This window comes from Eulemur rufifrons, chromosome 16 (assembly GCF_041146395.1).
Source record: "Eulemur rufifrons isolate Redbay chromosome 16, OSU_ERuf_1, whole genome shotgun sequence".
NCBI classification, from domain to species: Eukaryota; Metazoa; Chordata; class Mammalia; order Primates; family Lemuridae; genus Eulemur; species Eulemur rufifrons.
Window position 1 is genome coordinate 41978540 of NC_090998.1, and position 15112 is coordinate 41993651.

General features: G+C 44.9%; 1 protein-coding gene across 4 annotated transcripts; it reads right to left on the reverse strand.

Annotated features, from left to right (window-relative positions):
• Positions 1-2299: 2299 nt before the first annotated feature.
• On the reverse strand, positions 2300-10582 carry ATP5MC2 (ATP synthase membrane subunit c locus 2). 4 transcript variants are annotated; one of them, XM_069489628.1, is made up of 5 exons: positions 10489-10582; positions 7386-7455; positions 5395-5472; positions 4657-4850; positions 2300-2562 (listed from the first exon to the last, which is right to left on the reverse strand). In XM_069489628.1, exons 2-5 carry the CDS (start codon positions 7422-7424, stop codon positions 2448-2450), a joined length of 426 nt encoding a protein of 141 aa, XP_069345729.1. In that variant the 5' UTR covers positions 7425-7455; positions 10489-10582; the 3' UTR covers positions 2300-2447. The 4 variants fall into 4 exon arrangements, with proteins under 4 accessions (XP_069345729.1, XP_069345731.1, XP_069345728.1 ...); XM_069489630.1 differs by lacking the exon at positions 10489-10582 and adding an exon at positions 10298-10332 and having other exon boundaries at positions 5395-5466; XM_069489627.1 differs by lacking the exon at positions 10489-10582 and adding an exon at positions 10298-10332.
• Positions 10583-15112: the final 4530 nt, after the last annotated feature.

Sequence of the window (15112 nt, forward strand, 5' to 3'; positions counted from 1 at the left end):
ATCGGTCAATAGAGACAGGCTAATCCTCTTGCAAGACAATGCTCGACCACATGTCATACAAACAATGCCGCTCAAACTACAGAGGCTGGACTTGGAAACTCTCTGTCATCTACCCTATTCACTGGACCTTGCACAGACTACCACTTCCTCCAGGCTTTGGATCACTTCTTGCAAGGAAATATATTCAATTCTCAATAAGCTGTGAAAAATGCTTTTTGTGATTTCATCTCCACTCGCTCTCCAAGCTTCTTTGAGGCTGGCATAAACAAGCTACCATTAAGATGATAAAACTATATTGATAGTTTAGGTGCATACTTTGATTAATTGTACTGCTTCTTGTTTGAGATATAATAAACTTTTGATTCAACACCAGACATTTCATATTTAATGACCTAATATCTTTTGGGGCCTGAAACTAACAGGATCCAGGTTGCCTTGATTCTTCCTGAAGAAATTTGCTTCTAAGCTTCTTGCAAAATCATCTCATCATTCACCTCAGAGAACAAACACATGCTGGCCACCAAGCTTTGCACTCTCCAAGCACCTAAGTTGTTAAGCGGTTAGCTCAACCCAGTCCCAAAGAAAGGACCAAGGAAAGAAAACAGAGATACCTGATGACTCAGGAAGAGGATGGGGCAGCAGAAGCTCCTACCAGAGGTTTAAATTCAAGTGTCAGAAACAAAGGGAGGGCTATTTCTCATCTCCAAATATGTAAATATTAATACTTCCCACCAACTCTTGGCTAGAGGAGACAGAAGTTAGGACCTGATCTTGTGAGGTTCACAGCCCAGAAAGCAGTTATTTGAAGATAATATAGCAATCTGGAAGCAAACTGCAGACAGGAACCCTCTCAACCCTTGATCACAATAGCAAAAAGGCAAGGGTGAATGATTTGGAGTGATCTGCTCTTTGAGCTTTAGTTTATTCTGGGGTCAAGTCCCTGCCCTGGGTTTTAATTTTAGTCACTGACTGGACCAAAAGTAATACTATTGTGGTCACCTACATTACCTTTTCTGAAAGAACATTAATTTATACCATTCAAGTATGTGTAAGATAAGGCTTATTAAAAGTTTATCAAGCCTTTAGAAAATATAAGTAATTTCTCACCTTTATACTGACTCTACAGTCCAAAGTCCCTCTTGAGGCACTTTGAAAAGGTTCATCCTTTCTTACTCTACCCTTTCCTCCCTACCTGGGAAAATGCTGTAACAGTTGCCAGCAACACTAAGCTTGGAGAGAGTCCCACAAGACCAGTAGTCTTACACCCTGGACTGCAACAGATGACTCTGGCTCTAGTTCCATCCCTGCCAGTGAATACCTCTGAGAGAATCCTTTGACCTCTGAAAGGCTCAGTTTCCTCACTTGTGAAGTGAGGGGGCTGGATTAGATGATTAAATGAAAAATTTGACTAAGCACTTGCTGAGGTGTATCATGCTAGATACTTTTAGAAATACAAAGATGAACATGAAGTAGTCTCTGCCTCAAGAAACTGACAATCTAACTTAGAAGACAAAGCACTCGTGTACACATATCCACAGACCCTAAGTTTTGTATTATAAAGGATACTCTGTGGTCCTTTACAGAGGTTAATGTTCATTTGACTGAGGATAGATGAAAAACAGAAAATAGCTTCAAGGACGTTGCACATAAGCTAAGTCTTTAAGGATAACAGAGTCTGAAAAAGAGGACAGTGAGCAAAGATTCAAAATAAGAAACTAAAGATGGGCAGAGGAGGGACAAGGCTGGAACATATAAGGACAGGAAAGCATTCGAAAAAAATGACAGTCCACTTTGGGCAGGGGATATAGGAATAATAATAGATAAAGCTGAGGTCACAATTTTAGAATTGGTAAATGAAAAAAGCAGTCCTGTTTTTTTTTTTTTTTTTTAAAGAGGATCACCTGCCAGTGGTGGGTATAAGCAAATGCTAGAGGGAAGAGACTGGAGGCAGAAGCCAGTTAAGAGGTTATTAAAATAGACTAGGAGGGTGACAATAAGGGCTTGAGCCAGGGCAGTTGACCGTGGAAACAGAAAGCCCATCAGTCAACATTTTAAGCTAGCACTGTTAAGTTGCTACTGACCCCAATTCTCCAAGGCAAATAGCAAGCCATGCTATGGGAAAGTTATTAAAAAGGAGAGCTATTTTGAATCAAGCTTTACTGAAACAGAGAATTAACAAGCGAGCCTAGGCAAACCCATGTTGAGTTTAGATCCATCACCACCCTCAAGGGCCTTTTACTCTCACCAAGTCACTCAGCCAACTGTGGAAAAGAAATATACACAGGAGACTCAAGAAACATCTTATTAATACAGTATTTATTTACCTTTCCTCTGTCAAACCCTGAGCCAACCACTTTCCCCAGGCTGCCTGGGGAGGTATAGGAAAAGGAACACACAGGGCAGACGCGACACGGGAGAAAGAACTATGGGAGGTGGAGACGGCTCCTTCACATGGCGAAGAGGATGAGAAAGGCCACCATCAGGCAAAAGAGCCCCATGGCCTCTGAGAGGGCGAAGCCCAGAATGGCATAGGAGAAGAGCTGTTGCTTCAGAGAAGGGTTCCTGGAGGAAGAGGAGAAAAGACTGAATTTCCAATTCACACAAAGAAAATGACAAACATCTAAGGTACTCAGGGAGAATTCCTCTCTTCAAGATTCTTATTTAAGGACTCTTTCAGGGTAACATCATCGTGCCCAAATTCTTGCCCTGATGCCTCAAGGGTTCCACAGGGACTGAATGAGGGGTGAACAGACAATCTAAAATCCTATAACATGGCCTAGGTATAATCATTACCTTCTCTAGTGGCAAATTATCATTACCATAACTTAAGACCTCTCAGCCCAGACACTTAATAATATCCAGGGATGGAGGAAGCATCCACAATGACGGGGACTATCTGGAGCAGTGTTTTCACACTTCAAGCAACAGGACCCCAAAACAGGAAAACACATAAAAGCCAAACTGCAATGGTACAAAAGTGGGAAATTTTAAAGGCTTGTTTGGGCTCCCCTTCATTCTCTAAGGCAGTCTCTGGGGCACATCCTCAGAATCCTAGGACTTTATAGAACACAATTAGGAAAAAACACTGTTCCAGAGGACAAGAGTCAGAGGGACAAACTACATTCTCTCATTTGAAAACAGTAAAAGATTTTGGCCTTTAAAAAGCTACACATGGTCTGTGGGGTTTCTGATATCAGTTAAAATAAGATAAAGGACCCCCGCCCCCCTTCGAAAGTCAAAAACGTAGTTTGTTATTTCCCTTACTCTGCCCTTTGGAAGTCTTGATGGTCAAGGTAAAGGAACACCAGCTTTTAATGGAATCGTGGGTACAGAAGCAGTCAGGCTTCTTTTTAAATACAAACCCTAAAAAATAACCCTATTTCCCCAAAGACAATAAGAGAACTTGCTGATCTCTAGGGGATTAATTTAGTTCTAACAGTGAGTTGTCCAGAGTTGGTAGGGACTAAATAGTCTCAGGTGTAGGGAGTAGGAGAGGGAGTAGGGGCTGGCTGCAGAATCAGTTTTCCCAGGAGTGACGGAGGTGAATTCCCAGAGATCCCCGCGGAAAAACAGTAAGCCACTATGTTCACTGATGCTTTAGACCAGGGATGACAAGCTTTTTCTGTAAAGGACCAGATAGTAAATATTTTAGGCTTTGTGGGCCACATATGGTTTCTATTGCTTAAAAAAAACAAAAACAAACAAAAAACCCCAAAACAAAACAAAACCTTTAAAGCCTGGGCAATAGTGAGACCGTGTCTCTACAAAAAACAAAAAATTAGCTGGGTGTGGTGGCAGGCACCCGTAGTCCCAGGTACTTGGGAGGCTGAGGCAGGATCCCTTGAGCCCAGGAGTTGGAGGCTACAGTGAGCTATGATGATGCCACTACACTCTAGCCTGGGCGACAGAGCAAGACCCTGTCTCAAACAAAACAAAATAAAACTTTTAAAAATAGAAAAACCACTCTTAGCTCAATCATACAAAACCAGGCTGTGGCCCAAATTTGGCTTTTGGGCCTTAGTGTCCCAATCCCTGCTCTAGACCAAAGCTGTTCCATAGAACTTTCTTCAACAATATAAACATTCTTTATCTGCACTGTTGAATATGGTAGTCTCTAGCCACGTGTGGCTACTGAGCTCTTGAAATACAGTTAGTGTGACTGAAAACCTAAACTGTATGTATTTTTATTTTTTAATTTTAATTTTTTTTTTTTTTGAGACAGGGTCTCACTCTGTTGCCCAGCTAGAGTGCCGTGGTATTAGCCTAGCTCACAGCAACCTCAAACTCCTGGGCTCAAGCAATCCTTCTGCCTCAGCCTCCCGAGTAGCTGGGACTACAGGCATATGCCACCATGCCCGGCTAATTTTTTCTTTATATTTTTAGTTGTCCAGCTAATTTCTTTCTATTTTTTTTAGTAGAGACGGGGTCTTGCTCTTGCTCAGGCTGGTCTCGAACTCCTCAGCTCAAAAGATCCTCCCACCTCGGCCTCCCAGAGTGCTAGGATTACAGGTGTGAGCCACTGCCCCCAGCCCTGTATGTATTTTAAATTAAACAACAGGTAGCTAGCTAGTGGCTACCATACAGAATAGTGTAGCTTTAGACCCCCAGACCTTCAGAAAGCATATCAGAGAGCCAGTGGACGGTCTGACATCTTACCTGGCGTAACCAATGATGAGGCTCCCAAACACAGTCCCAATCCCAGCCCCAGAGCCAGCCACCCCAACTGTGGCAGCCCCAGCCCCAATGAACTTGGCTGCTGTGTCGATGTCCCTTGAAATGGCACTGGTCTGGAAGCTGTGGCTAGGGACAAGTGAAGTCAGGGGACGTGAGACTGCCAGGATCCTGAGGTTCTGTGAAGAAGAGGCAGGTACAAGGTAAAGTTTTTTGGAAACCCTTTTGCTTTGGAAACTTTTGTACCATTTAAACCCTTTATGCTGCCAAATCCCAAGGTTTCTCCCTCAAATGGAAAATCATTTAACTCCCTGGAAAACTCTCTCAAATGCTGGCAAAAAGAACCTTGTAATGTATGGTGGACTTCAAATGCCTTCACAATTCAGGTGTGGTTTAGAACTGTAAGACTGAGGCCCTGGCCTGTTTCTGGTGCCCCGAGAAAATCATCTTCCTGAGACTAGACGCTTCCAACTGAAGTCAGTACACTAGGCCAAGTAACGGCAGTTAGCAGCAGCACATAGAGGCTTGTGCTGCCAGTGGCAAGAGCTGGAGCACTAGAACATACATTGTACTAACTGTCCTTCATCTCCACCTAAAGCCAATGGCCTCTATACTTCACTAATTTTAGTCTGTGTGTCCCCAGCACTCCCCCTACTGGTTCTGGCAGGTACCCTCCCGAGCCCTCACCCTGACACCACAGTCCCAACTCCAGCAGTAAGGTACCTCATCTGTCAGTGTTTCTGGTCGTTTCAGCACCACTACAGAGAGTGGTCGACTCAGCAGCTGAGAGGTGCTCTTGACCTAGCAGGAATGACACAAGGGCAGGAAGGTCAAGGAAGGCTGTGGAGAGGAGTTTTAGAACCATGCTAAGTTGTTACAACATCAGAAAGGGTCTCCTGTCCTCTGATACCCTTTCCATTCTCACACTTAAATCAGAATCTTTTTTTTTAAATTGAGACATAGTCTCACTCTGTCGCCTGGGCATTCTAGCCTGGGCTAGAATGCCATGGCGTCAGCCTAGCTCACAGCAACCTCACAGAAGGGCTCAAGCAATCCTTCTGCCTCAGCCTCCCGAGTAGCTGGGACTACAGGCATGCGCCACCATGCCCGGCTAATTTTTTCTATATATTTTTAGTTGTCCATATAATATCTTTATATTTTTAGTAGAGACAGGGTCTTGCTCTTGCTCAGGCTGGTCTCGAACTCCTAACCTTGAGCAATCCTCCCGCCTCGGCCTCCCAGAGTGCTAGGATTACAGGCGTGAGCCACCGTGCCCAGTCTAAATCAGAATCTTGATTCATTTATTCTTACTTTTAGCAAAGTCTAGATTCAAGAACCACACCAGTTCTCTTGCTTCACTCAACAAAGGAGATATATATATACAGATGCTTCTCAACTTATCATGGGGTTATGTCCAGATAAATCCATCATAAGTTGAAAATGCATTTAAAACACCAAACCTAGCAAATAGTAGAGTTTAGCCTTGCCTAACCTTAAATGTGCTTAAAACATTGACATTAGCCTACAGTTGGGCAAAATCATCTGGCAACACAGTGCACTGTAGAGTATTATTAATAGCAATGGTGGACTGGGAGCTATGGGTCACTGCCACTGCCCAGCACTGTGACAGAGTACTATACTATCTTATCACTAGCCTGGGAAAAGATCAAAATTCTTAATTCAAAGTATGGTTTCTACTAAATGTCCATCACTTTTGTATCATCATAAAGTCAAAAAATTGTAAGCTGAACTGTCTAAGTTGGGGACCAACTATATGGGTGATGGCAAGCCCACAAGAAGGAAGCCAACAATTGGGCATCTTTCTCTGAACACATCCTTCTGGAAAACAGGCACAAAGATCCATGCTCAAAATTTACCCCCTCCTGGTAGCCTCTTCTGACTAACCCCAAGCCAGTGTCTCCAAAACAGATAACATGGTGGTGAACAGCCAGGACCAGAGAGTTAGATAAGCTGACATTCAAATCTTAACTATCAGCTGTGTGATCTCTGGAGAAGTCACTTAAATCTTTCTGAGCCTATATTCTCATCTATCAAATGGGAATAGTATCTCTCAGGGCTGACTTGAGGACTAAAAGAGATTAGATACACAAATAGGTAAACTCAGCGCTAGGCACACAGTAAGTGCTCAATAAATGGTATCTACTAATAGCATCACTCCTTTTTACTTATGGATGAACCAACCGTCCCCACGATGTGATAATTTTTAATTTCTTCCACACTATTGCTTCTGAGTCAAATACTTTTCCAATATATATTTATGTGTATTTTAGTTTCCCACCCAAATTTAAGTCCAAAAATGAACTCCTAGCTATAGCTCAGTCAGGACAAGATCCTATACACCATACACTCAACCCAAGTTATATAATCTACTTTAAGTTTACCACCTCTGGCTGGGTTCCAGTTTACAGGGAACATATAGGAATAACCTAATCTTGGTTTAGACTCTCATCTATACTCTTCTCCTAAGACAGTTGGATAAGAACAGTTAACTGGCCTCTAAGGGATATGGGGTTAGGGGAGCATCTAGCAAGCATTCATTCTCTTCTGTTAAGCTACATACAGCAAAGGGCCTTTCCTTCCCAAGAATCTCACTCACCTTCCTCCAGTCCAGCTGTGAAGAACAAGGTCTGAGAGTAAAGAAGAGACAAACAGGCCCCTGCTTTAAAACTCTCACAGAAAAAGCAGGTACTCACCAAAGAGGGGGTAGAGACGAACTTTGAGCAGGCGTACATTTTCAAGGGGCGAGGGGCTGTGGCAGGAAAACTGGAATTATAGAAACAGCATTGTAAACACTGTCCTTGCTCACTAAACTACATCCTTATTAGAAGGTGTTAAGAAAGTTAAGAAAGCTTAACTGCCTAAAAAGCAGGGTGTGACTGACCTTAAGTCATCAGCAGAGGTGGAATTAGAACCCTGAAGTCATGATTTTCCTCCAGAAACCCCAAACAAGTCCCAAGATCAAGTGATTTCCCCAAGTCTGAACAAGTAGTCACTTGGTCCCAGCTTTAGGACCTGGTATCCATTTCCTTGGCCTCATGATTTGCAGCAGTCAGAGGAATTTTCCCAGAGTGCCCTTTGCCTAAGTTTTTCAGATTCTATTCAAAAAGAACCCTTCTCTGGACCTCGTTGTCTGGGCCTTAAATAGTTGTCCTTTAAAGACTAGAGTCATTGTACTCTTGGGAAATATTGTTGAGGGCCAAGACACCAGAAGGTCTCCAACAATTTTTACTTAATTACCTAGAAGTACATGATCCTTGAAAACATTTCAATTTCCTACATTAATTAACTGGATAAGGCAGACCTCTGCCATTATTATGTTTAGCAATGACTGTTAAACTATTATTCATGTTCACCATCATACTGTGGAGTACTAAATTGTGTATTCCTGAGATCTGAACAAGTTTTGACACTCTGTTGGTTCTAAGTTGGTAGAACTGAACTTACCTGAGAAGAGAGGGTGAGTTAAAAACCTAAAGGCAAGGTTTTTCCAAGCAAAGTGAGAAGTCCACCTAAACCAAAATTACCTGGGTATGAGTGTATGGGTGGTGTATGTATTAAAAATACATATTCTTGCCCCCTACCCTGATCTTCCTGGTCAAGATCTATGGGGATAAGGCCCAAGTGCCCTGTATTTGAAACAAGTTTCCTAAATGATTGTTAGGTACACTTAACTGTAAGAGCACCATCTTAAAACCAGTCTAGAAATGACAGTAGTGGCAGAGGCAGGACCTGAACTCAGATCTTCTCACTTTTTTTTTTTTTTTTTTAAAGAGACACGGTCTTGCTCTATTGCCCAGGCTGGAATGCACTGGCCTGATCACAGCTCACTGAAACTTAAAACTCCTGGGCTCAAGTGATCCTCTTGCCTCAGCCTCCCAAATAGCGGGGACAACAGGCAGATGCCACCATGCGCAGCTAATTTTTAAATTTTTTTGTAGAGACAGGGTCTTGCTATGTTGCCCAGGCTGGCTCAACTCCTGGCCTCAAGCGATCCGCCTGCCTCAGCCTTCCAAAGTGCTGGTATTACAGGCATGAGCCACCACACCTGGCCACCCAATCTTCTTACTTTTAAAGTACATGCTTTCTTTCTTCTTCTTCTTTTTTTTTTTTAACACACTCACTCACTCTCTCTCCGTTACATGCTTTCTAATATGCCACAGACTGAAATACTCAGTGAATGCTTAGGCCTGTTAAACGCCACTTCTGTAAATGAACTGGACTCAGATTGTCCCAGGTTATAATCCTTTTGAATCCAGGATCTTAATTACTTTTAGATTAATGTTATGTCTTCAACTCTTATCCTGTCTAAAACTCTGTTTCCTTTTTTCCTATGAACACACCATGTCACACTGTCTAGAACTCCAATCTCTTCCTGTATATAACTCTAACCCAATTCTGCTGCCCGATATTCAGATTTTCTTGACTCAAAATCCAATACTTCTTTAAAGCTTTTAGAAAAGTGAGGGCTTTTTTCCAAGGCAATTAAATCTCAATATCATCATTTGCAAAATGAAGTTCTTAGGATTAAATTTATTCATTTACAAGTAATACTTGTAGAGGGTTTAATGTGGTGCTGGCATGTGATAAGCCCACAGAAAGGGTGGCAATTATGAGAGCCTGCACAAAGTACAGATCCCACCACTGGCCACAGAACCATGGCAAGTGTGCAAATGGTAGCCTACACCTTGGGCAAAGGCACTATCCAGAATCAGGGCTTTTAAATCATCATGGGTTTCTTCATCAATGTAGATGTAACACAGAGATATGGGGGTGCTACCTTAACCATTCCCTTCCTTAAACCTTTTTTCCCTCCCAATGGCAGAATATGGGGAGATTCATAAATCCTTGAGTAAAGGTAGCAGGTGCAGACTCTCATGCTGGCCCCACTAGCTTGGCTTTACCCCATCCTTTTGGGCCTGCTATCTCTAACAGAAACTCATCTCTAGCTCACCACTTGTGATTTTTCCAATTTCATCAGGGAAGTAAGAAAAAGGTACTGGGAAATAACCAGTGGTTCCAAAGAGACCAGCCTCTCTTCTGCCTTGGCTCTCCCAGGCACAGCCTGATGGGAAGGGGTGTTTTGGCTGTTCTGTTTGCTTCTACCATGTGCATGCCTACTTTTTAAATTGAGGGGTGCTGACTAGAGGGGATTGGTGGCTCTAGACAATCCACTATCCCCACTGCTTGAAGCACCTGAGGTCCTGGGGCCAAAAGTCTGGAGACTTCTGAATAAAGGCGGCAAGAGTCAGGATGAAGAGGAGAAAACTGATAGAGGAGAGACAATCTGAAATGGCAAGACGCTGAGAAAAGAGCGTCTGTAAGGGCTGGGTCGGACCAGGTGAAAATGAGGACTCCAGGATCTGACTTTCGCCAGCTCCCCGGCACCCTCCCCCCACGAGACATCCAAGATGGCGCCAGGCCCGCGCGGTTGGAGGTCACCGGCACGCGGAAGATTCAGCCCTAAGGCGCAGGGATACCGGGAGCCAGGGCTGGCGCGAGAACCTGGGTGGGAGTAAGCAAGGTAAGGGCTTAAAGCGTCCGCGCGAGGTGGGGTGCCACGCGCGCGTGCGCGGCGCGGAGAGGGCACGAGGCCCCAAGGCCTTACCTGCTCCCAGCGCAGAGAAGACAGAGAGGGGCGGGGGGCGGGAATAGCGAAAGTAAGGCTCGGCGCATGCGTGGCCCGGGCCAACGAGTCGCTCCGTCACGGATAGAGCGATTTGAACGTGGGGGGGTGTCGGCTCGGGCGCCATAGCGCCACCTGCCAGCTCTGTGGCGGTACCCGACCAGTTGCTCCACCTGGCGTTTGAGAGGAGAAACTACAGGCAGAGCCTACCGTGTGCAGAAATGAGGCCAACTCCGCAAAGTAAGCTGATCCTCAACGTGGCCTGCGGTTTGGTCTGCACGGCGTTTGGGATCTTGGATTTCCGTCCGCTTTCCGAGCATGCGCGGTCACATTGGGGGGGAAAAAAAAAAAAAAGAAAGAAATCCTACTGAGTTCGTGTTAAATAGCATACCGTCAGGCTTGGTGTTCAGTGCCTAAAATGGAGCAGGAGGAAAATGGAGTCTTGGGATTCCTGCCTTCTGTCGCTTGGGGACCCTAGCATCATTGCATGAGAAACCGGTTTAATGGGCCAATAGTCAGCAAAATGCCTCACCTGCTTCTGGTGGCTTGCGTTTTTTTACCCCTTTTTCCTTATTCTGGTGATAAGCCATGAGAAAACCAGCATCACCGAGCCATCAGATAGGGGATAAATATGATCTGAAGCTCTCCTTCCTTAGGCCTGGGACAGACTCAATCATGGGCACCTGTAACCTGCTGTAAGGTTGCGAAGTCACCCCAGGCATACCCAAGCCTCTGCCCAGGGTTCACCTACAAGAGTTGGGATAAACAGTACCCACATGAGGTGCTCTCCTGAAAGCCCTGTCTTCTCTCTCTCTCTCTCTGGTCCCCTTTCGGTCGCCCTTCCCCTGGTGGAAGGAAGTCGGGGGGGGGGGGGGGGGGGCTTCCTGGCCCTCATCTCTTCTTCTAGGCCTCTTTGTCTCCTGGACAGGACCCGACCTGCCCTTTGGAAGAGGGCAGCAAGGCCTACCTAGTTCCAACCTCCAGCCGCCCTGGCATCGTGCTTGAACGCAGCACGAGAAAGATGGGAAAAAGCTCACCAAACCCCCATAAAAAATAAAAAATAAAAAGAAAGCCGCGGCTGTAAATAAAGCCAAATCCGCCACCCTCTGAGGGGCCGTTTGTCCTCCCCTCCTTGGCCCCGTCCTTCCCGCCGCCCCCTCCCGGCTCCCGGGCCCCGCAGCGCCCCGGCCCCGAGCTCCTCCATTTAATCGGATTTGGGAGAAGGGGAGGATAAATCACGGCAGCAGCTTTACGGTCCCGGAGGAGAGGCGAGCCGCAGCCAGGCACACCCCGGCCGGCGATAAAAACCGCCGCTGAAAGCCCACGGAGCAATTTCCCGGGACCCCGAGCGACGCCATTACAGGAATGTAATTTTGCCCGGATGAGGCCCCGAGTTTAATTATCCTCGCGGAGGAATTTCAATGCGGCCAATCCATCTTGCAGGCGGGCGGCAGAGGGATTTATATGGGCCCGTTATTTCACACCGATCCTCCATCTGCATTTTTATGGCCCTGAGCTCCTGAAAGGGAGGGGGAAGGAGCAGGGAGAAATAGGAGAAGCGGACGAGAAGGGAGGGGGGACGGCCCGCTTTTCCTAAATTCACGATTCCAGCTCGATTAGAATTCTCTCAGGTTTCCCTGAAATTTCCAAATCTCTCTCTCCAGTTCTACTTGTTGACTGCGCCCGGAGTGCGTGGGTAAGTGGAGAATAGGACTGGGATCCTTGGGCCTCAATCAACAGGTATTTACCCAAGTACTAAGTGGTGCCAGACACTGTGTAGAGGCTGTTAGGAGAAAAGGGAAGACAGGCTAGCAAGGATCTGAGTTTATCTCCTGAGGTCCCCAGACACCGTCATCCCCACCAAAATGGAATTCCTTTGGGCTCTCAACTTATCCTCCAGGGCTGTGAAGCTGGCTCCTCCCAAAAGTTGTTACAGCCTGCAATGTTTAATACACCCTTACTCCTATACAACAGTGGACTCTGGATTCAGACAGAACTGGGTTCCCAAATCGCTGTGTGACCTTGGGCAAGCTGTTTAATCACTCTAAATCGATTTCTTCCTATGTAAATTGGGAATAATAATAGTGCTTACCCCACAGCCAATATTGGGATAATACACATGAAGCTTTTAGCGGTGTACTTGGTACCCAGTAAGAGTTCAATAATTGCTAGCATCATCACCATCATCATCATCGCTTTTATAATTATAGTTAGGAGCATTGCAATTCAATTCTGCATGGCTCCCTAGAGACTTTTATTGGAAGGTCCTTGAGATGGTCTCTTCCGAAAGAGACTCAATTATCACTTAAAAAAGTTTTTCACCTATCTAAATCATACAAGTTATTTGACATGCTGGTGGGTGGAGATCTGTGGGGAGCCTGAGAATCCTGGGGGCCAGTTCTACAGGGTTTGAAGCAAGAAATTAGATCTATAGGGGAGCAGTGAGACTACAAAAAGTGGATTGAGGTATATGAGGGGGGAGTGAATTTGAAAACAACAAAAGATGGCCGGGCGCGGTGGCTCACGCCTGTAATCCTAGCACTCTGGGAGGCCGAGGCGGGTGGATTGCTCAAGGTCAGGAGTTCGAGACCAGCCTGAGCGAGACCCCGTCTCTACTAAAAATAGAAAGACATTATATGGACACCTAAAAATCTATATAGAAAAAATTAGCCGGGCATAGTGGCGCATGCCTGTAGTCCCAGCTACTCGGGAGGCTGAGGCAGTAGGATCGCTTAAGCCCAGGAGTTTGAGGTTGCTGTGAGCTAAGCTGACGCCACGGCACTCACTCTAGCCTGGGCAACAAAGTGAGACTCTGTCTCAACAAAAAAAAAAAAAAAAAAAGAAAACAACAAAAGATGGTCCAAGAGAAGATTAGCTGAGCATCTAGGGATCTTCTCAACTGTGGACTTGGGGAAGGGTTCTTCCTTCACTCTACAGAAACTGGGGTCCAGAAAGGAAAGGGTGTGGAGCCAGAATTATCCTTTCCAATCAATCCCTTTCTTTTGCTACCAGACCATGTAACAAGGTTGGCCTGATTGGCCAGTTTTTCTGATGACTGCTAGTGGCAGATTGTGACTGGTTAGCAGCCTCCCTGCACAGTGGTGACGGAGAACTGAGATTGATCTTTTCTTTTTTAGGATTGGTTAACAACTCTCAGGGGGCCAGAGACTCATTTTAATTGACTGGATAGGCTAGGAGGGAGGTTCAGCTTCTCTCATACAGAAATTACAAATATTCTTTTCCACAAAGGTCACCAAGAGAGTCTTGATTGGCTTATACATGTTTGCCTTTGGACGGGAAACACAGTAGCTCAGAGAAAAAAAAAAAAAAATCAAGAGAATCATGCAGGCATGCCACGGTTCAATTTGAAATCCGAGAGAGAGAGATTCACAGAAACAGAGTGATTAAAAGAGAGAGAGAGAGAGAGCACACACAAGAAAGAGAGACACTAGGCCACAGAGAAATGCAAAGGAAAAAAATATTGCCAGAGACAAGAGGAAGGATTTGAATAATTTGTTTTTCATTCCTGATGGCTTAGGATGAGGCTACTTTATGACATGTTTTGCTAGATGCACATGTTGCCAGTAAGTAAAGAACAGCTTGTCTTGGAAGCAGGAGACTAGTCGGAGCTCTCCTACCAACTAGTTGAATAACTGCAAGTTACTTCATTTCTCGAAGCTCCCTTTCCTCATTTGGAAAAATCAGGGAGAGCAGCAGGTGATCTCTAAGGTTCCATCCAATGTTAACTTTCCAGGATTCTCTTTTTTTTTTTTTTCTGCTAAACAGTCAATTTTCTACAAGTTGCAGTGGTACCTTTGCACTGCCAATAAGGACTATTCTTAGATCTTGAGCCTCTGTATTTATTTGTGTTTTCTTTTTTCTTTTTTTTTTTTTTTTGAGACAGAGTCTCACTCTGTTGCCCAGGTTAGACTGCCATGGCATCAATGTAGCTCACAGCAACCTCAAACTCCTGGGCTCCAACAGTCCTTCTGCTTCAGCCTCCGGAGTAGCTGGGACTACAGGCATGTGCCACCATGCCTGGCTAATTTTTTTCTATATATATTTTTAGATGTCCAGCTAATTTCTTTCTATTTTTTTTTTTTTTTTTGTAGAGACAGAGTCTTGCTCTTGCTCAGGCTGGTCTCCAACTCCTGAGCTCAAACAATCCGCCTGCCTCGGCCTCCCAGAGTGCTAGGATTACAGGCATGAGCCACCGTGCCTAGACCTGTATTTATTTGTGATTGTTAAATTTCAAGCTCCTGGGCTGTGATGGGCTGGTGGGCACTGACTGATGGATTTTCTGTTTTTCCTTGCTAAGTCAGCTCGCCAAGACAGGACTGTGAGCCATCAGCAAACCTCCCTACTTCTGGAGAAAGAAATCAGTAGATGAAGGAAGGGAAAGGATCCCTGGTATCCAGGCTTCTGAGGGAGGGATCAGTGGAAGAATTGGTGGCAGAAGGACGGGCCAAAAAAGTTTTTGCTGGGGAAGAACTTAAAGTTCCTTTGAATGTGTATGAGGAATTTGTACATGTCCTACATATTTAGAAGCCATGATTAAGTATCTATGTGAACAGATTTGGTCCTTGCCATTGGAAGGTCCTCTCCCAAGCCAAGGAAGACACATAGACAAAATAGAAAATAAAAGTCATTGTGATGTATTGTGAAAATCTAAGGATAACAAGCTAGGGATCTGAAGTCTAGATTTTAGAATACTACTAATTAGTTATGTAACTTTGAGAAAATCACTTTACCTCTCTGGACGTCAGTTTTCTCATCTGCAAAATGTAGGAGACATTA

Excerpts from the sequence above, each read along its gene's own strand:
- ATP5MC2 (XM_069489628.1), bottom strand. The coding sequence starts at position 7,424 with ATGTACGCCTGCTCAAAGTTCGTCTCTACCCCCTCTTTG. Across the intron at positions 5,473-7,385 it reads TCGTCTCTACCCCCTCTTTG|GTCAAGAGCACCTCTCAGCT; the intron begins GTGAGTACCTGC and ends CATTCCTGCTAG. Across the intron at positions 2,563-4,656 it reads CTCATCATTGGTTACGCCAG|GAACCCTTCTCTGAAGCAAC; the intron begins GTAAGATGTCAG and ends CTCTTCCTCCAG.